At 39.2% G+C, this 20,375-nt stretch overlaps 2 protein-coding genes across 6 annotated transcripts; both read right to left on the reverse strand.

The window, feature by feature from the left end:
* Window positions 1-775: 775 nt before the first annotated feature.
* On the reverse strand, window positions 776-9,278 carry LOC149740368 (uncharacterized). 4 transcript variants are annotated; one of them, XM_089871747.1, is made up of 9 exons: window positions 6,517-9,278; window positions 5,868-5,999; window positions 5,011-5,065; window positions 4,738-4,878; window positions 4,222-4,266; window positions 3,645-3,944; window positions 3,361-3,450; window positions 2,898-2,973; window positions 776-1,587 (listed from the first exon to the last, which is right to left on the reverse strand). In XM_089871747.1, the coding sequence occupies exons 1-9, from the start codon at window positions 6,769-6,771 to the stop codon at window positions 1,476-1,478; spliced, it is 1,206 nt and encodes a 401-aa protein (XP_089727873.1). In that variant the 5' UTR covers window positions 6,772-9,278; the 3' UTR covers window positions 776-1,475. The 4 variants fall into 4 exon arrangements, with proteins under 4 accessions (XP_089727873.1, XP_089727874.1, XP_089727875.1 ...); XM_089871748.1 differs by lacking the exon at window positions 4,222-4,266 and having other exon boundaries at window positions 6,517-8,476; XM_089871749.1 differs by lacking the exon at window positions 4,738-4,878 and having other exon boundaries at window positions 6,517-8,475.
* Window positions 9,279-10,981: 1,703 nt separating this feature from the next.
* On the reverse strand, window positions 10,982-14,199 carry LOC149740369 (uncharacterized). 2 transcript variants are annotated; one of them, XM_089871764.1, is made up of 9 exons: window positions 13,987-14,199; window positions 13,372-13,710; window positions 13,076-13,192; window positions 12,739-12,793; window positions 12,191-12,235; window positions 11,886-12,047; window positions 11,594-11,773; window positions 11,428-11,503; window positions 10,982-11,348 (listed from the first exon to the last, which is right to left on the reverse strand). In XM_089871764.1, the coding sequence occupies exons 2-9, from the start codon at window positions 13,624-13,626 to the stop codon at window positions 11,300-11,302; spliced, it is 939 nt and encodes a 312-aa protein (XP_089727890.1). In that variant the 5' UTR covers window positions 13,627-13,710; window positions 13,987-14,199; the 3' UTR covers window positions 10,982-11,299. The 2 variants fall into 2 exon arrangements, with proteins under 2 accessions (XP_089727890.1, XP_089727889.1); XM_089871763.1 differs by lacking the exon at window positions 13,987-14,199 and having other exon boundaries at window positions 13,372-13,930.
* Between the last annotated feature and the right edge of the window lie 6,176 nt (window positions 14,200-20,375).

The raw sequence follows: 20,375 nt of genomic DNA on the forward strand, positions 1-20,375 counted from the left end.
TTTCCCTGCTGTAATGAACTGAATTCGAGTTTTTCGGATTTTCCGAACAGTCAAAGGAAATAATAATATGAACCAAATAGTGAACTATTTGTGAACGAGGGAATTATTGTCTCTACAAACGGAAATTCCACGAAGCAATAATCAACCACGTTAGATACGCATGATCGGGTTTCCATTGCGTGAACTCGCTCGACCGTGACGTCACAGGTTCGCTCAGCTCGCGAGCAAGTGCCAAAGTCACGTGATGCACTTAAGCGGGCCAACCGCGAAGTTGTTCGAGCACCTTCTTATCTGGTGGTCGTTTACGTGTTTTCAACACTGTTGCCGCATTAGGACATACAAGTAAGTTAGTTTTAACATCAGTGACTAAGATACCACCAGCGGAATAACGAAAAAATGTCGTTTCACCGATCCCAGATTAGTCTACGCGGATCCAACACAGCTTTTAATGTGTTTTGCGGCCGTTCCCAGATTAGAACTACACATAACGAGAGAATGCTTGTACTTCCACCGCTAGAGAAGTCCACGGCGGTCACCGGATTGCATTTATCTCCACTCAGCGACATTTAGATACTTGGTTTATCACTTAGCTAACGGTACTTCGAAGAATCTACACCGAAACATCGTGACAGTTACTTTTGAATTTCTTTTCTGCGGCCAGAAATTTTTAAAAATAGACCTGCCTTGTTAATCTGCGCTCATGCCCTAGCTTTTACTCTAATGATGTCAATTTCTCCTCAAATTTCTGTGGCGTGTTTCATCCCTGATCCCAAAGTCCTTCATCACACGTTCAGTATTTCCCGCATTGAGTCACACAAAAGTTGCGCAAGGCATTGAGAAAAGCAGGAACGAATTAAAGTGAACAACAAACAAATCTATTAGAAATAAATAAAGTCCCGACCGTTTCCTACCGAGCAGATTTCAATCAAAACCAATATAATCCGGTTTCGATTGCGAGAGAATATTTTAAATCGGGGAATATGATTTGAGATTTTTTCTCCGCGAAATTGTGACGTGGCATAGAGAGTGTTCTGAATCACGTCAACGTGTTGCTGCTGATTTTGAACGGAAACCACGATGGCAATTTCGATTTTTCTTGTGGCTATGTGACGTACTGAAATGTATCGCATAACACGGCAACATCTGATGCACAGAGCATATATGGTCTGGTAAATAAGCAGACGAATGGTAACGGAAAAGCCTAAAAAAGTGTTTCTGCAAATTACTGTATACGCGGTTGACACAACACAATAAACATACAAGTACGTTACTCTGGCAGCTAATAGCAAAAAAGGAACTTGTTGAAAAAGAGGCAAACATAATAGAACAACTGGTGGAAAATCCGAGCTTCGCCAGGTCTTTCGTCTGTCTTGCTTTGGAAATTTACTACCATGGGTGGCGCTACAGAACCGTTGAATTTGTACAGATAGTGAAAATAACTCGAGTGTTTTTGTTGGTTCGAAACCATCGTGACGTCACACCTGGTCTTCGTGGGAAGAAAGTTTTATTTCATCATCTGGGACAGAAACAGTGAGGTTGTGGGAGTCCCCCGCTTGTTTCCCAGCCGAATAATTCGACTTCGCTCGCCTGAAAAGTGAATATTATAAAAAAAAAATCTTAAAAGACCTGAAATAGCCGAAAGCAAGATTACCTTACCAGGTTACGTTCTTAATGGTAAATTAAAAGGTATTTTTAAACCTTCTATAAACGAATTGTAATTGCGTGCTCCTATGATAAGCATATACCTTCAAATATATCTGCCGTATGGCTCAATTAGGTATATGTTGTTGGGAAAATAAATCGTTTTCGAAGCAAGACACCACTGCGGTCGTGGGAAGCGACGCGGAAATTGTCGAGTCCATTCATAACTGAAGTCCTGGCGTCTCCCGTACGAAGGGATACAATGGTCTATTATTAACTAAAGCGAAACTGATTTCTGATGATTAGTAGCTCCCGTGACCCTAGAAAGGTCACTGTGTTTATGATTTCATAACAATGGATTAGGTTGGGTTTCTACAGACCTGTGGGAAGCGAACGAACGGGCGACTGTAATTGTGCCACAACAATGGAAGCCATCGCGTACACACAACGGGCTACGAATCGGAAGGTGGTATAACGACGTCACATTGCCGATTGTGATTGATAGAAAACTAATAGACAACTTAAAATTTGCAATAAAATTGTGGAGAATGTTCCCTTTCTCCGGCACTGTGTGACGTCAAAGGTCATACACGCAGACTGTTACGTCATTGGCTTGTGTGTACGTCATAGATGGCACGCTCTTTATTCGGGTAAGATCGATGAAGATAAAATTCCAGACCGTGCTGATGGACTGTTTTCGTAAAGATTACCTTGAAATAGTTTTCTGAGAAACTCTTTAAAATGTGATTTGCGTTTGATGTTATAGTGCTGTATAAGAAGGGGGCATGTGATTCCTATTGTGTCATGTCTATTTATGTAACTTTTATGCTTATGTAACTTTTATCTACATTTGAACCACTAACACTATTTTAAATCGTGGTTTAAAAAGGGGATCGCGGAATACCAAACATTTTAGGTTGAGTCGTTTTCATGACCCAGCAACGGTTGTTATATCTCGCGTGACGGGGCGAAGATGGTTATTATAACACGGGTGTTATGTTTCGTAAATATTGTGCCCTCTTGCGTTACCATGAATGTATAACTTTGTAGTTTAGAAAGTTTTCTATTTTTTTTTTATAAAAATGGGTAACGTCGAGACTTGATTACCCCGTATTTGTCTAAGCGTGAGCGTTCAACTATATACTCCGTCATGGCGCCGCAGCCTAATCTCATTTTGCAGAAAACGTAATAAGAAATATTCCTTAGATTGCACATGGAGGGTTAGGTCAACTGCAGAATGTTTGGTAAAACTTTACCTTTGGTGTAGCATGTAGATTATTGTGATAAGAGCCAAAACCATCAGCGAAGCTCCGCATGCGATCAGGGCTATTTCTAAACAAAAAATAGTTTTTGCAACTGCACAGTTAAAGAAACTGATACTCGAACTTAATATCAAAATTTGTAAATTATTTTTAACGCTACTACTGTTAGCGGCTTAGAATATACAACGCATTAAAAAACCATACCATAAAATAATGTAACATGTAATAGGGTGGGGGAGACAGGACACCTTTAGCACATCATTTTCAAAAGTCTGATAGCGTTTCATACAATTCACAACGGTCTATAAGAGTCTTGAGGAAACATATTTATAATTCTTTGAATGTTCTATGTTTACTACCAAATGGAATGAGAAAATTGAATAAAAACGTGCCCTATCTTCTCTCACCCTAATTTATTTATAACAATCCTGCATTTTCGAGTTCTGCGGATACTTACGCCAATTGTTTGGACTTGATACGGTGTAAGTTTCGACAACGTATGACGTCTTGGTGTTTTGAACAGCAACGCTTGTTTGGGAACCGAAGTCTACAGAAAATATTTTAATCGATTGGAACGATTGATTTATCGTTGGTTCATTTTTTATTAATTGACAGTTATAAAACAACAAATTGACGTTTATTAGTTGCCGAAACGTGTGGTCGTTTGTTGTGCAGCGAATTAAAAAATAATGTATACAGGAGTGGTAAAGCATAGAAAAAACATTACATTTAAATATTCACCTCTTTCAACATCTGCTGTGTTTCCTTCGGTGACAATCATCTCTTCTCTAATCACTGGTATATTTGGAGCAACCTCTGCGTTTCTAGTTTCGGATCCTCCTCCGGCGGAGGAGCGATTGTCGACGTTTGCATCTTTGTCGTCCGGGGGACCCTCGTCATCGATGAAGAATTTATCAATCTCGTCCAATTCGGTTTCACTCAGCGTTGTGTCGCTTACAGATGACGTCAGAAGCTCAAACTGCGATTGGCTTTCGGGAATGACGTCACCAGCAGACTTTGTGACGTCAGGAGGTCGATAATCTGAAAAGGCAATGCCTTAATTGACCCTTACAACAACACCGCTTGACTAAAATGCCAATTTGTTTATTAGGGTGCGAATGAAAGCCGAACAATGTGTAGAAACGTCAAATAACAACATGCGAAGAAACATCAAATGAAAGCAGATTACACATTATACGTTCAAAGTAGGAACTACGTTTGACTACAGCAAATCTAAACACCAAAGCGAAGATGGTTAATATGCATGCCCACATCAACCAATGTTATATGAATGCATATGGCATTGTCACTTCCTCACCTTTGAAAGGAAAAGTTCCATGCTCTCGTAGATACTTGATGGCAGCTGATAGGTTAAAATAGAGCATGCATCAGCCAATCGTGTTGGTTTACACGATGAAAAAATTAACAAAAATAAAGTGCTCAAATAAACATGCGCGTGTATTGGTGAGCTTAGAATCATCTGAAGTTTGAATTAATGATATAGTATACTGTCGGGGGAAGATGGGACACATTTCGCACACAATATCTAAATATCCTGATCGTGTTTTGAACATTTAATAACGCTTTATTACAGTCGTGATATTACAGGTATAATTGTTTTGAATGTTTTTTGTTTACCCAAATTGGGACGAGAAAATAGAATAAGAAGGTGTACCATCTTCCCCACACTACTATATATGCACGATAACAAAGGTGTGCGGATTCCGCCCACAAAAAAAGAATTGTTTATGTAATGATTTTGGGGGGAAAATCCAGCGATTCTCATGCATGGAGGTCACGTGACATGCACGATCGATGCGATTGGTCGGCTTACCCGTTGGCATGGTTACGCCGCTATGGTTAATTTCGAAAAAATCGAAACGCCCAGTGACATCTGTATAGCCAGTTATGTAATGGGTGGCTGTAACTTGTTCAGTCGTCATTGCAAGTTTAGCGGCAACAAGGCGACCGCTTTCTGTTTAAACGAAATTGTGAACCTCATGTTTTGCAATTAATGTCGACTGTTTAAACGTCTTTTGAAAATCAAATTTGACATGTTTAGCAAAAGCTAGAAAGTATTTAGGCATCCATGTAAAAATCAACTTACCAAAACACGGGTTTGCGTACACACTGTTCCTTATTTCTTGGCATCTTTTTAACTTCTGTGTTAAAAATAAATATTTTTTAATTGTATGAACATGGCATGAAACATTTTGTTTGTTAAAAAAGACACATTAATAAGCTGTTTCAATAAAGTTGAACTGGGTGTTTGAGGTGTTTGATGTAAGAAATTATACGGAAAACGAACAGTTACCACGCACCATGTATAGATGTGATATTATGATGCAGTTTTTTAATTAACAAAAACAAAATGGCCCAACTGACCATTTCACGTGTTATAGCACGCCACAATTGTAAGACTGGTAATCTGAGATCATTTTATTTATGTAGTAAAATTAACAATGCCCGACGGTTTACTATACACCATGAAGGGCCTCCAAAGCGACCCAGTATACTCTATATGAGTAAGGTTCTATACTCTTTTTATAGCATCTATATATGAAAATAAGTCGTCGGTTGGTCCAATGCCTTACTGCACTAACTTAAAAAGTCTAAAACCGCACATTTTGGCAAAGTGTCATATAGTATGATGGTGGAAGACGGGACACATTTAGAACATAATATTTAAATATCCTAATTGTTTTTTAAGCAATTAACAACGGTCAATGGAAGTCATGAGGATACAGTTTTCTAATTCTTTGAAGATCTTTTGTTTCCTACCAAATGCGACGAGAAATAGAATGAAAAGCTGTCTGACAAATGGCACTTTTTAGAAAAGTAAAAAACAGTTTAGAAAGGAAAAAAACAACTTTTTAAAGAGTGAAACATCATAATGCGATTTGTCTGACACCTTTTTATTCTATTCCCCGTCTGCCCCCACCCTCACCACATTCACCAACTTACCTTACCAACCAAACCAACCGCATAACATTTGCACTTGTCATCCAACGGAAAGTAGGTTGAACGTAAAATGTCGATGTTTTCCGCACATTTCGGTTGGTCGCTGATAGGAGCGTCACAGCGTGCACCAGTGATCTGTTAAGTGAATATATGTGAATCTTTTTTATGACAAACTTTCCATAGCATTGTATAATACAGTATATAGATAGGGTGGGAGACGATGGGACACCTTTTTCATTCTCTTTTCTTGTCTCCATTGTTACAAAGAACGTTTGAAACAAAGAACATTCAAATAGAGTTATAAAACCATTTCCTCATGACCACATTGACCGTTGAAAACACCATCAGGATATTTGGTTAATATGTGCTAAAAATTTCCCGCCCCCACCCTACTATAACTCAGCAAGCGTAATTTATATATTAAAATATTTTAAACAATGTGAAAGAAAGTGGCGCGTCTATATGTCGCATAACGGTATAAACACAAAGTGTCACTATATTTTATACGCCAAGTTTTTTTTATGAGTGTTGGTGTTTGATATTGGTTTTAAATACATTCTTTCAAAAACAGGTAAAATTTCTCAACTGTTTTAGTTTCTTTTAAAAGTTTGCGCAATATGTACATAAAGATTATTTATCAGTACCCACTAACCTTGCATTTCTTTTTCACTGCTCGAAACGCTGATCCACAATTCGATGAGTTCTTGCAACGGTTCAGTGCTTCCAAGCAAGTTAATCCAGAATCGCTGCGACGAAAACGGGATAAAAGTCCAACTTCTTCGTGCTGTAGCGACGACGTAACCACGAGAGAAATTGTAAGAAATTGCATAAGTAATTTTATCGAATTTCCAACCGAAAGTGGGCGATCCAAATCACATTCAATTGGTATGCACGCGAAAGCTACCATGTTAAAAGATGGCAGGGCACTGATAACTTATATATTTATTATTCCAACGCTAAAACAAACCTGCGAATACAGAATCCCTAAATTTTGCATTAGTCCCGCATAGCCTTTTTATTATCATTAAACGATTTTCCTTTTTACACTACACAACGTCTAGTTTTCAAACTAACAAAGCTGTTGTTATACGCCTTAAAGAAATCTATGCCAAACAGGCGTTTGGGCATCTGCAGTATACGCTGTGGTATTGATCATTTCAATAACCATCGACCGCTTGGAAAAACAGTTATTGTTATTGTTGGCACTTTATTTCACGCGTCAGTTGAAGAAATTCATACGTCAGGTTTCCCCCGCTCAAAATATCTTCCAATTACGAAATTCCATATGGAGTATAAGAGGCACCTCCGGCGTGGGTAATTTAAAAATGGTTTATATTGAATTGATCGCTTGCAGACAGCGCGGGTATCGAACTGTTTTTAAGGTCGCGGATTTATTCTATCCACACCCATGTGATAAATTGGAACTACACTTATAGGAAAGTAATCTATATATAGTAAGTTGGAAAAAGAATGGGACATCTTTTTATTCTATATTAATTCGTCCCATTTGGTAGTAAACAAAGAACACTCAAAGAATTATATAACCGTATCCTCACAACTTCATATACCGTTGTTTATTGTTTAAAACACGATTAGGATATTTGGATGTTATGTGCTTAAGGTGTCCCATCTTACCCCACAGGACAGTATTTAATATTCGAATACATACACGCATATCTTATAAATTAAGACGTGTAGAAACTGCACAGTGCCTGAACGACAAACAGTATCTTATACTGGATCTACACATGTAAGGAGAGCCGAATAATTTTGTTTTATTACACGCGGTATTGAATTCAAATATTTTCCGCCGATATAAAACTATTATTGTCTCATGGCTTATTGTAACTGCCACTAACACGTACATGTGTTTGTATACCTTGCATGTTATAGGACTCGCCACCACTCTCTCTACTATAATCTTTTTTGACATCTTAAAATCCCCATAAACAATCTTGTTTATTCTTTATAAAACTGCTTACAATTCAACGTTTGCTACATTTTCTCGCTAAGTGAGGCACCAGCGATTTGGCCAATTACTTGCTCTCGCGTGAGCGGGTTAAATAGTCCTGGCGCCGACGCCATAGCAGACGATCCATATAAAACCACCGATTGTATCCACAACCGTATAACGAGGCGATGGAGTTTTAATCTAATTGCCAAAACGTTTGTGGGGAGCTATTATAAACATACCGACCCCAAGCCTCGTGTAAACAGTTGTGGGAATACTTCGGCCCGCTTTCCTAGACAACCGGGCTTACAACAAAGCTATCGCCTGATTCCACTTTATCCCTTACCCAGTATCATCTATTTACAGCTTGGCGGTTGTCTCTATTATTGCCATTGTATTGAGATTCTGTTTGTTTTCTAATACAGGCGCTTGTCTGGCCACAAAGGTAAAGTCCTGTGTACTAAGTGCAGGAGAAACCGGACCCAGCGTTGCAACAATAGAGAAGAAAGGCAGACCCAAACACGATACTTGCGCTTTTCGCCAACGTATAATACCTAATTCTGAAGCTACACTAAACGGCCATTAAGCGACGTTTCATTCAAAACACCGTCGCTGTGATCTAAAAAAAGGTCACGCTAAACCCTTGCTTTTACCAACGCTGCAAACTGTCGTCTCGTGTGCAGAATCTCTATTGCTTACAGCGCTCGAAACATACGTTTCTGACGTCACACGGTCCCCATTTGGCTTTGAATGACGTCACAGCAGGAATCTGCCAACGTTTTTACGAAAATTGCTGCAAACTTGACATAAATAATTAAAAAAGCGACACAAAACCCTAAGAGTACATTTCCGGGTATGTGATGTGCTGTAACGAGAAGAGCAGCATAAAATATTCAGTCGCTCTTTCGTGTAAGAGTGCGAGTTAATCAGGTTGGGGTAGGGTGTTAGAGTTAAGAAGCAAGTCGAATTTTCACCAAATCGAGTTAAAATCGGACGAGGAATTGATTTCCCTTAATTCGAACAAAACGAATCACCTTGGTGATTTGACTGACAGAGCTGTGCTTCGGTTGAAGGTAATATTGACGAGTTGGTAATCAATGTTTGTCGCTGTATTGGGAACTCGGGACACGCGTCAACACCAATGGAAACGCCGCGGTGGGTATTTTATAACCGCTATAGTATACGGCTATACGCAAAAGGCCCATAGCTATCCATTGTGCGACGAGGCCAACTTTCTTTCCATGTGAGAAATATGCAGCATGCATTGAAATTTTCGCTTTGTAGCTAGTTATTTGAACGAAAATAATATGTTTACTTTGCGAAAATAAAACAACGAAATGTTGAAAATACCCGAGGCTATGGTTGTGTTGAATTGAAGTAAACATCGAACTGCAAAACCCACGTTTTGGGACCTTAATTAAAATAGCATAGTCTTTATACTACCGAAATGTGAATACGTAAATATATATATAGACAGAGATATATGTCATATATACAAAAGAGTTCTAACAATTTTGCGGCGCAAAAAAAAAACAGTGAAGTGCATTTGAAATTCGCTCTATAGGTCGGAGGATTATTATAAACGAAAACAAATTTACGTCCTTGACTTTTCTCCCGTTCATAACAACATGCGCATGCATCGATTCCGCTGACATAGATGCATGACGACGGCAAACTACGCTCTTTGGTTTTGATTATGACGTCATATTATTCCCCCGAGTGACGCGATTACTGCAACGTCGATCGAGCAGTTGACTTTCAATACCTCTTACATACAATCGCAATTTAGACCAAGGCCACTTTTGACGCTAAACTTGACAGACACGTGCTAACCGCAACAAGTATTGATTGAACGCAGGTGATTCGCAGCAATTTGGCGAGCTGTTTCGGAAACGAATCAAATACATTTTGACACGCCGATAATTAAGATTTCTGAAAGTTGCTCCAAAATGAATCGAAAACGAATAATTGGCTTGAAAATTAAAGGCCACCAGTTTAATTTCAAATAGCTCTTTACGACTTTCGATAAAAAGGTAACTTTTTTGTGATAATTACCACATAGCATTTTTACATAAGTAGGGTGGGGGAAGGTGCTGGGACACCTTTTTATTCTATTTTCTCGTCTCATTTGGTAGTAATTAAAGAACATTTAAGGGATTTGAAAACCGCGTGTCCTCATGACACCCATATAGCCTGTTGTTAATTGTTTAAAACACGATAAAAAATTGTTGTTGGTAGGTGCTAAAAATGTCTCATCTTACCCAACAGTGTTATACATCACTGAATCTGAACTTTAATATCTGCTTACGGATCCGAGTTACCGCCACAAGAAACCTATACGATTTGAATCACTTAAATACCTAGTTTACTAGTCTTCGAAATCTTAACTAAACTTCATATATGCTGCAAGTGGGCAACTAAGTCAACGTAGCAATACAACTAATACGAATAACCAAACCTTACCACGTAACAGCTTATATCAAGTGATCAGTGCCAAGGAATTGAACGTTAGCGTTACCCCTATACCTGCGAATCGAATTTCTTTACCTCACCTTGGTTAAGTTTTCGATTTCAGATGGTTCGTCCTTTCTCCTGCCGATCTTATGTGCTTTCTGTTACGCGCTTGTTCGTGAGGAGGAATAATTTTGTGCAATTTACTCTCAAACGGTGTTTCTTCTAAAGAGGAGACGGATGATTTAAAACGTTGAAAGAAATGCTATTAGTTGAAGACATATATGCCTTTTCGAGTAGGTGAGAATTTAAACACAGTCAATATTTTATCTTTTTTTTGTTACTTATATTATGTTACGTGACATACAGTATATATACAGTGAGATTGGAGAGAGACGGAACACCTTTAGCACATAATATCAAAATATTGTGTTTTAAAGAATTAACAACGGTTTGTGGGAGTCGTTTATAATTCTTTAATTTTTTTGTTTACTACAAAATGGGACGAGAAAATGGAATGAAAGGCGTCCCGTCTTTCCCCACCTTAACTATCTAAGTTTATTAAATGTTTTTATTGGGTAATATTTTTTTAACTATCATACTCAGCAGAGGAAATTTTTATATTCCAAAATTCCCCCTAATATTATTCTGAAACAAGGTGCTACAGCTCGTGCATCGTGCCCTGTCGTACTTTTTTGTCGTTCTTTGATACAAATAATTTTTGAAATGATTTAATGGCGATAAAAACATCGGTTCGAACATGGGAGCGATATAAGAAAACAGAAAATAAATAAAATCTCAGGTAAAAAAATAATAGGCCGAGTTCGGGCAACAACAAGAAAACGAAAATAAACGAACGGTCGAACGGCGCCGGATTCAAATTATGACGTCATAATTACGAGCCGCATGAACAAACAGTGATGTGAAAAGATCTTCGATTGTAACGTCACGCTTGGCGCTAGGTAACGTGACGTATGCGGTGACGCTGTCAACAACATTTATAAGGAAATGATCACAGATGTTGACGTCATCGTCACGTCATCGTTTCCTTTCTCGCGTTTTTGCTTTCCTTTCTCTTCATGCTGAAATGTTAAATTAAGTTATAAAATAAAGGAAACCTTTTGAGATATTTTTCAATTGTTATTCTGGTTGTATACATACCTTACAAAGAAAAGCATCGCAGCTCCTGCTATCACCATTACTATCAGTAGAATGCCGGTCGCGATCGCCACCACATCTGTATAATGCATAAAGGGAATATTAGATTTCTGACTATGAGGTCTAATTAAGATGAACTAGCATCGGTATTCGCGGCAAATATACTCACGTAACAGCACAGCATCATTGTGTGGTAGGGTGTTGGTTGGTTGGTCGAACGGATCTTCCACGTAAGTCTCGCTCTTTGTTGCGACATAATTGATGCTCCCGCTTTCGGTCTGTGGGATTATGACGTCATTGCTTTCGTCGTTCTTGACGTCACCGGAAACGGACACGACGGTTGTGGATTCTGTGTTGCACACGCGTCGGTAAGTAAATTAAACGCTCGTGTTTTAAGTAATCCGCTTTTGCGGGATTATGTTTCTCGCTTCAAAAGTTTCGAAAGTTTTTGATCAACTTACCGGACTGTGACGTTCCTGGAGTTGGCGATGACGTCATCAACTGAACGCTTTCGTCAGCGGCGTAGTCATTGTACGTCATAAAGGCCTCGAATACCTCATCGCTGGATTCACGTGACACTGCTGCGATGTTTGATTGGACAGTATTCGGTTTTTCAATATCGTCTGTAAGTAGTGAATGTTAAAGTATAATATACCTGACAGGAACAATGTATTTTTTATTCAATGTTAAGTTTGGTAAGAACGTCAACTTTGTGTGTGTAAGAGTAAACGTTTGTATTTAATATATTTAAATAATGAGTACTTACCGAGTTTAGGCAACATGTTCCTGGATCGAAGAAATCGCACGGAACCTGCGGAAAATATAAACTTGAGTACTTTGATCAAAAAAACAAGAACAGGAGAGAAGTTTCGAACCACTCATATGACGTCACTTGTATAAAATTAGGCGCAAAACTCACAAAGGTAAACTTTATACGGGTATAGGGTGGGACTTGAGATCATTTGGCAACCGGTGTGGAATTAGGTCGTGGGTACGCGGTCTTGCTATTAATGTGGTCGGTCTATAATCGGTTTCTGGGGTCAAATACCAGACCCACGGGAACCCCTGCATGTTGGGGGGTAGAGTTACCACAGCCGTGCGAAATTCGCACGCAGAGAGCGTTTCGGATTCACCACTTTGAGCGGCTAAAGTTGTCACTTGACTCCGCGAGTCCTTGACCCATAGTAACCCCGCAAGTTGCAGAACATGGTCAATTGTACGTTATAGGGAGCGTTGTGTGCGCTTGTAAATGTACGCGTGTGGTTGGGTGTATTTATTTACCAAAAACTGTAGTTGTTTATATTTTAAACTTACCGAAACAAGGGTTCTCGTAGATTTTCTTGTGTATGGCAGCGCAGTGACCTCGTTTCTGCAAATGGAACTTGATTTAGAAGCGGAATTTTAAAACGGTAATTTTTCAACAAGTATTTAAAAATGATAAGTCCAAATTTCGAAAGTTCACACATCACTTTACCAGATCTTTAGGTAAAATTCAGATTTAGTTACAGATTTTAGTCATATCTTTATTCGTAAAATAAAACACGTCAATTCGATGTTTTTATCGCGCGAATGAAAGTGGCTACCAAACAACCGCCATTTTGTAGCTGCATAAGAAACTTTGTTTAATAACACAGTTTGTGCTAAAACTTACCTTATTACACGAGCACTTCTGATCAGGGTTGAAGAATCGAGCATTAGTTAGCAAATCCATGATTTTGGCGCATGTTGGTAAATTACGCATGTTTGTGTTGCAGCTGCCCGCTTTCACCTGTTAAAAATCCTAGTTCTTAAACATTAAACACGGAAAAATATGTTATTTTAAAACACACACGAAAAAATATCAAAGTGGCTAATTTAGGTACTACGAGTACGGAGTGTTATTGGTTCCATAATTCTGAGAGGTCTTCCTCGTCTATATATTCAGTATATACATTTGGAATTACTTACCGCGCATTTAGTTTTCAGTTTCACAAGTGCTTCCCTGCATTCTTTATGGTGGCGGCAGGACTTCATGATATCGAAGCAAGATTTCGTTTCAGTGTTGCTCACTGTCGAGCGGAAGCTTTGCGTTTCCGGAGCTCCACTATGCCCTCTTGCGGATGCTCCTGCAGTGGATGTCGCTACCAGCATCAAATAAAGAACGATAAACAGTCCAACAAGTCTGCTTGTTCTTCTTGGCGCTGCTAGTTTTACAAAAACCATCTTCTCTGTCTTTTTTTAACTTATTCGTCACAGTGGTAGTCGTTTCGTCTCAAATTCCTAGTCTGGCGGTTTGGCTACAGACAGCTGCGAAAGAAAGACAAAACTCAGAAACAAATTCTTAGAAACCCCGCGGAGATGGCCACTGCGGTCCCACGGGTTTATGACGGAGCGTTGATGTAACAATGGACTTCCGAAAGGTCTATGTTGATAGATAGCCGTTTTTATTTACGTCTTTGAAATAGAAATTAACTGTTTCAAATTTAGTTAAAACCACGACGAAATGGGTCAAACAAATCTGATACTGAAGAAATGTCTTTACATTTTTTTATATTTGTAATTTTTTTATTTTATATACATTACCTCAAAAAATATAACGCCGAAAAACAGTCTACCCAAAATCGACGTTTAAATGCGCACGGCCTATCTCGGCTGAATTAACTGCAATACAAACGCTTTGCATCAAATTTTTGATTTGTTTTTCTTTGAAATTTGTAAGATATTATCTAACTACTCCTCTTGCGCTCCGGCACGATGTGCGAGTGCGCACTGTCTGATTGAAAGTGCTGGTGAAGCGACAGCGACGCAGCTAAATAGGGTGGCTGTCGGAGCGACGAAAAACGCGTCGCAATCAAAGCTTCTGAACAAAAGGCCTTCTGGCGTGCGCGCGGGTGTGCGTTAAACAGTCGTGTGTGTGCGTGCGCGCGTACAACAATAGTAGGTTGTAATTACACTTTATAGGGAGCGTGTAATGGCCCGACGAAAGCTGCTTAATGGTCTGGCAATGATAGCATTTGGGATTAAGTATCCAGTTTAAACAAGAGCACGTGGTGGCACACATTCGCTTTCAGTTATATCTTGTTATAAGCCGATAATAAACCTTCAACAACGGGATCTAATTGAACAAGAGATTTCATCACAAATGTTAGTTTTTTGATGCGAATTGTGTCTGTTCGATATTATAAGTAAATCGTTCAATCCTCCGTGTGTTATTTCTTGCCCCTCTTTAATAAAACTCATTTGTAAATATGTAGTTATTTAAAAATTCACGAGCCAATACATTATAATGGGCAGCCACTGGTGTTACACGTCGGAAGTTTTCTTATGTACGGAGTATAAACAGAAACCCTTTTTGCAGCGGTTGGAGGCACGCTTTTGCCATCAGCCGGAATCGCCTTTGTAAATATTTTGATGACACAGTGTAAATAACTGAGATGTGTTGCCAGTGTTTTGTGCTCTGTTATTCGTCGGACGCCCAGAAAGTTAAAAGGGGGTGTGTTATAATAAAAACAATATCCTTTGTTTAGGCAAGGCGCGGATTTGTCGCATAAATTATTCACGTCGATATCGCTTCAATCTTTAGAAATCGAATGCTCACTGCATAAAGTACAGTGTAATGTGTGTTTCTGTGTCGATGCGAACCTTCTGAACGTCGGATTCTCACTCTCATCCATGTTTTTCCGGACCACAATCCCAGGGGAACCGACATCGATCAGTGTGAACACGAGAAAATACAGAAAACTCTAACGAATCGGTGAATAACAGAAATCGGCCCCGAAAAACGGCATTTTTGGGAGTATGGACGCGATCCGGTTTCGGGCCGAACAGCATTTTTCGCTCGCGTTCTCACGGTCTTATGCAGGCGCCTGGGTAACAATCACTCTCTGAGCCTCGTCTGCGCGGTAACAATAGCAGAAACAATGGGCCGTGACATCTAGACGTTATTTGAGATCCCGGTCTCCCGCAACTTTGGGTAATGTCTGGGTTAAAAAGATTCAAAAACGCAGCGTCCTGGTTAGGACGGGAGAAATATACAGCCCAGTAAACATCATCCGACTCCACCAAATTATTCAAGTGCAACCTTCGAAAAGATGTTTATCGCGGCAACGTCGTCTACATAGGAAAGTTCACCCGGCCGAAAATACCACATTGAACGAAAACTGGCATTATTATTACGAGTCACCACATCTAAAAATCATCATACCAGCCAACACGGATGCAATAAAATTATGCAATACTGTAATGGTTTATATACATTTTACGTGGTCGGTAAAAAAATTACTGCCATGCTGAAAAACCGTGCTATTAAAATATCTAATTTAAAACGCGAACGGTAAACAATACAATCCACAAGAAGACTATAAGAGACCATAATTAAATTAAATTTTAATGCGCGGACGGCAAAGTCGGAACATTCTGCCATCAGAATATGAAGCAGTCAAAGCCAATGCCGTTGGTCGGCTAGCGAAGGCGTGCCACCATCGTTTATAAAACATTTATACTTTTATTTCATCGCAAAGGCACGCGCACAGACAGCTGCTTCTTCGGCGGTTGTGACGTCACAAGCGGCGCGTGCCGGTCACCTGCTGCTCGAACCGGGGGTTGTGGCAGGTGCTTGTTCCCTGTTCAGCGTTGGGTTGTGCCGCTGTATTTTAACATTTTGTTTGTACATAGTAACTGACTGGGCTCGCTTTCCAGGCTGCGGGGAGCGGCGATCAACTTTTACCGATGTATAGAGCGTAGGTTATAACGTTTAATTCGCTGCGCCTTATAGTGTATCGCCCGATGGTGTATTTTTTAAAGCTAGCAGTAATCGATACAGTTCCGAATGGCAAAATTATTACGTTTTAAAACTTGCGAATCACGTTCATAGATCTAGGTAGGTCGAAGGCATTGGCGTGCGCGTTTTTCACGTCACAATTACCATTCGGGGTCAATTGACGACGCTGTTGTTCGGCGGAATCGACTTCGTATAAACTTGGAAGCGGGAGTCGAACCACATAAAGGCGTGGGAAAGTGTCGTTGCAACCACCGGAAACAGTTCGACCTTACTGTGCAATCGATTGCAGCTCGTTCAGGGAATGTTACATTGTTGCTCTTCCGGTACAGTCGCTTTCACACGGACCCAACGTCGTCGATCACGTGGCGTAGCGCCGTCCAATCAAAAAGTCGTTCGTCCCGGCCAAATGAGGACAAAGAACACCTACAGGGGTCGTACCGCGAATCCACACAGGCCCTGAAAGGGACTTTGAAGTTTCGGTTTTGGCATAGAATGAACAAAATGGCAACTGAGGCGAGCATAATCCCCTTTAACGTATTATTCAATGGCACCGCGTAGCTAAAGAGTAAGTAACTTCTAATAAATAAACAAATTGGCCAGACTTGTGTAAAGTATCACAAACTGGTACTTGAATATAGTTGCAATTTTTATTTCATTGGTTGAGTCGAGGCTTGAGTCCTTTGGGAAACCGAATTAAAATCAAATGTAGCTGTTTCGATTTAGTTCAATATCGAACTTCAATTTCCGCGCATTGATTCCAGTGGTTATTATTACGAAACAATGCCCTATATTACGTCATAATACGGGAAATATGATGTTTGTAGGTCAACTTACATCAACGGCAAGTAAGTAATCGTATGGACACACACATAACACACATCACTGGCCTCCTTACAGCTGGTGCTCAGAAACGCAAATAAACGAACGGATCCCGTGGGATATGTCAGCACTTTGCAATTCGAGCCTCTGACCCCAAGAACATGTGCGACATATTTTCGACTGTGTGCTGACCAAAACAACTAAAATCCATTCGAAATTTTTCGCAGCAGATAGATTTTTATAGGAATGGTAGTGTATTCTGAGACGTGGGGACCACGTAAGAATGTTACGTCACAGCATCGCTTATTCGCATGAAATTATTACTCGATGACGTAACAGCCTTGTAATTGAAGCACTGTCGATCAAGCTTAGATATTTCTTCCGAGTTTCATTAATCTTCTAACGCTTTGGATATCTTATTGCATTTCTATCGGAGACTAATTGGACGCTTTCCACGCGCGATGTAATATTAGAACGCCTAGATTTCCTTTCTGTGACGTCATAATTATCAAAGTGCTGTGAAATTCAACTCAACCAATCAAAAAGGTCTTTTTAAATTACCATTTGCTGTAATTCCTTTCGTTTTTTAAAATCGCTGACAAATTGAATTACACAAGGTAAGCATATTGCGTATGCCGTATATGATTACAAAATAGATTACGTCGTGCTAATTTCGTCCGTCACAATTGCCATTATGTGTGCATGGCTTCGGATCCATCACCGGCCGCGAATTATTGCAAATCAGTCGTGTAATACGATTGGAAATTACATCGAATTACTAACGGATTTTGAGTTAATCAATTTTAAATGAAAATCGAACGACACGCAACATTAGAAACGACATTTTCTTAATTAATTGTAATCTTGTTATATTTCTTTCACGTTGCAATATGTCTATACTTTTTGTTGATGCTGAATTGAAAATCAAAAGATGTAACGAAGTATGTTTATTAACAATTTAATAACGTTGTGGTAACTCTGCGTGACAAAGAACATTTATTTGTTAAAGTAAACCAAGCCTGCGGTAAGCAGCATAATGGCCAACAAGCTCAGCAGATGTCGCGGCTTTATTTTTATCATTCACTTACACAACATATGCTAAGTGGCTTTGTTTGCTGAACGTGTTTAAGCTTTTGCGCAGAATGCTTCGGCTTTTAATGAAAACGACTTCACCAGTAAGTGTGTATATATATTTTTAAGACAATTTTGGTTGCATTTTACTGAAGACCTGAAATAAACTAGCCGATTAAATTGTAAAATTTGATTAAGATTTAACGAAACAGGGAAGTCTGTGTTTTGAATTGCTTCAAGAAAAAAATGGATCCTTCTGAAACTTCTTTATAAATGTGCGACGCCGCACACCTGTCTCCAGTCACGCTTACATAATCCTTATGATAACAAAACCATGTAAAAGCGACCTAATTCTGAAATCACCTAGTCGAGCCAAAGTGCAAGACAAACATCTTGGTAACAATCTAAATTTTGGAAAAATGTCGAAAATTCCAAACAAACCACACAAATGAAACACCGTTTTTTAATTGGTCGTTTAATCGTTTTAATTTAGCATATGTTAGCACTATATTTTTACGCGTCGTAATCGTTTTGTTTATTCTCATAAACAGTGCGCATTATTACGTCATAATCCGGAAGAAGATGACGCGCCCAATCATGTCTCATAAACTAGATTTCGCATTTAAAATGATGACAGACCCTTGTGTTGGAAACAATGCCATATGTCACGTCATGATAAGACGGGGCACTTGTTCATGTAATGGGACCTGAAGATTTTAATCTTTCGTCGATTTCCGGTGTTTGTGCGACACGAACCAGCAATAAATAATGCATACGCCGCAAAATGTATCTACACTCATTATTGTTTGTTAGAGATGCAGATGCTGTCTATAAAATAGGGGCAAAATTCACTGGTAAAACATATACAAATATGGTTGCATGTACTCGGTACCATGATACATATATATATAGTAGTGTGGGGGAAGATGGGACACCTTTTGATCTTTTTTGTCGTTCCCTATTGGTAGTAAACAATGAACATTTAAAGAGTTATAAAACCGTATCCTCACAGCTTTCATAGACCGCTGTTTATTTCCTAAAACGCGAACAGAATGTTTGGGTACCATGTGCTAAAGGTGTCCCGTCTTCCCCACTCCTACTTCATGTCGACTAGGTGAATAAAAACCACCATTCGCGTTGTTGATATATAATGTAACCATTGATTTTAGCACCTTTGAAGTTGCCCGATCACTGCTTTGTTGAGTTTAATTACCACCACTTGATAAATCTACCTTTGTTTAAGGTTAAACTGTCTGATCGTAAATCGTAAAAATTAGTTTTCAAATTGTGAGGTGAAGTTTTACGACGTCACCATGGCGGGATTATGAGGTCACAGTGCCGCTTTGTTTTATGTCTTCTGTGGTTGAGAAAATAAATGAAAGGCGATTTACGTTTGCGTACCATGGCTCGTAAATAAATTGATTTAAACTTCACGGTTAAAATTAAATCGTTATGTCCCGAAACTGTGGGAAAATACTTCGACGTGACAATGCGGCCAACAAAGTCGTAACTTGAGCTGACTGCCATGGGTAAAAACGATATCTCTAGTATAGGCCGTGTACCATCTTGGTTTCGTTTAGCCTTCTAAACACGTTTAAAATTATTTCCGAGGTTTTGGTTTATGAGACACCGGGTTTCTTGGCATATGAAGACATTTTATATGAAGTGAACTAAATATTTTTCAATTGTTATCTTTCCATCGAACCCATACAACCCTGGCATTCTACTTTCGGACAGGCACTTGTACGACCTTTCACCGCAGGGCAATTATAACCAAGCGGAAGTAATTGAAGCAAAATAAGCTGTACCGGTGTAGCAATATCTCACCGCAATTATCGGCATCGTTCATTGTCATCATTAACCTTGGGGAAATAAACAGAAGGGGGAAATAGTCAACTCGGCGTCGACATCAACGTTTTAATTGCCGCAAACTTTGTTTTTACAGTAACTTTTCATCAGTCTTGAGTACCGTATCAAAACACTGCATAATTATCACACATGCTTAACTTTTTAATTAGAATGCAGGTCAAGTCAACGTTTCTTTTAAATAGCTTTTGTTTCTTCTTATTGTTAATAAGACTTGTCCCATAAATTTCATGGTGCTGAAGTAAAAGTTTAACCCTTCAAGTTAATTTACAATTTTCAGGTATAACTTTCTTTTCGTAATTTGTAAAGCGTTAACAGCAAATTGCTAAGTGAAGTCTACCATTGTAAATTTAAGTAAATATAAACTATAAGCATTATGCAACATAGTCTTACTATTTTAATATGAGGATTGGCAGCAGACTTTTTGTTGTAATAC

Source organism: Ciona robusta, chromosome 2 (assembly GCF_009617815.1).
Source record: "Ciona robusta chromosome 2, ASM961781v2".
Classification (NCBI taxonomy): Eukaryota; Metazoa; Chordata; class Ascidiacea; order Phlebobranchia; family Cionidae; genus Ciona; species Ciona robusta.

What these genes read in the sequence shown, in the direction of transcription:
- LOC149740368 (XM_089871747.1), bottom strand. Translation starts at nt 6,771, where the DNA reads ATGGTAGCTTTCGCGTGCATACCAATTGAATGTGATTTGGATCGCCCA. An exon ending in CACAGCAGATGTTGAAAGAG is followed by an intron (nt 3,451 to 3,644) that starts GTGAATATTTAA and finishes TATTTTCTGTAG; the next exon opens with ACTTCGGTTCCCAAACAAGC. An exon ending in ATCTACATGCTACACCAAAG is followed by an intron (nt 1,588 to 2,897) that starts GTAAAGTTTTAC and finishes TTCACTTTTCAG; the next exon opens with GCGAGCGAAGTCGAATTATT.
- LOC149740369 (XM_089871764.1), bottom strand. Translation starts at nt 13,626, where the DNA reads ATGGTTTTTGTAAAACTAGCAGCGCCAAGAAGAACAAGCAGACTTGTT. An exon ending in AACTGAAAACTAAATGCGCG is followed by an intron (nt 13,193 to 13,371) that starts GTAAGTAATTCC and finishes GATTTTTAACAG; the next exon opens with GTGAAAGCGGGCAGCTGCAA. An exon ending in CAATGATGCTGTGCTGTTAC is followed by an intron (nt 11,504 to 11,593) that starts GTGAGTATATTT and finishes TGCATTATACAG; the next exon opens with ATGTGGTGGCGATCGCGACC.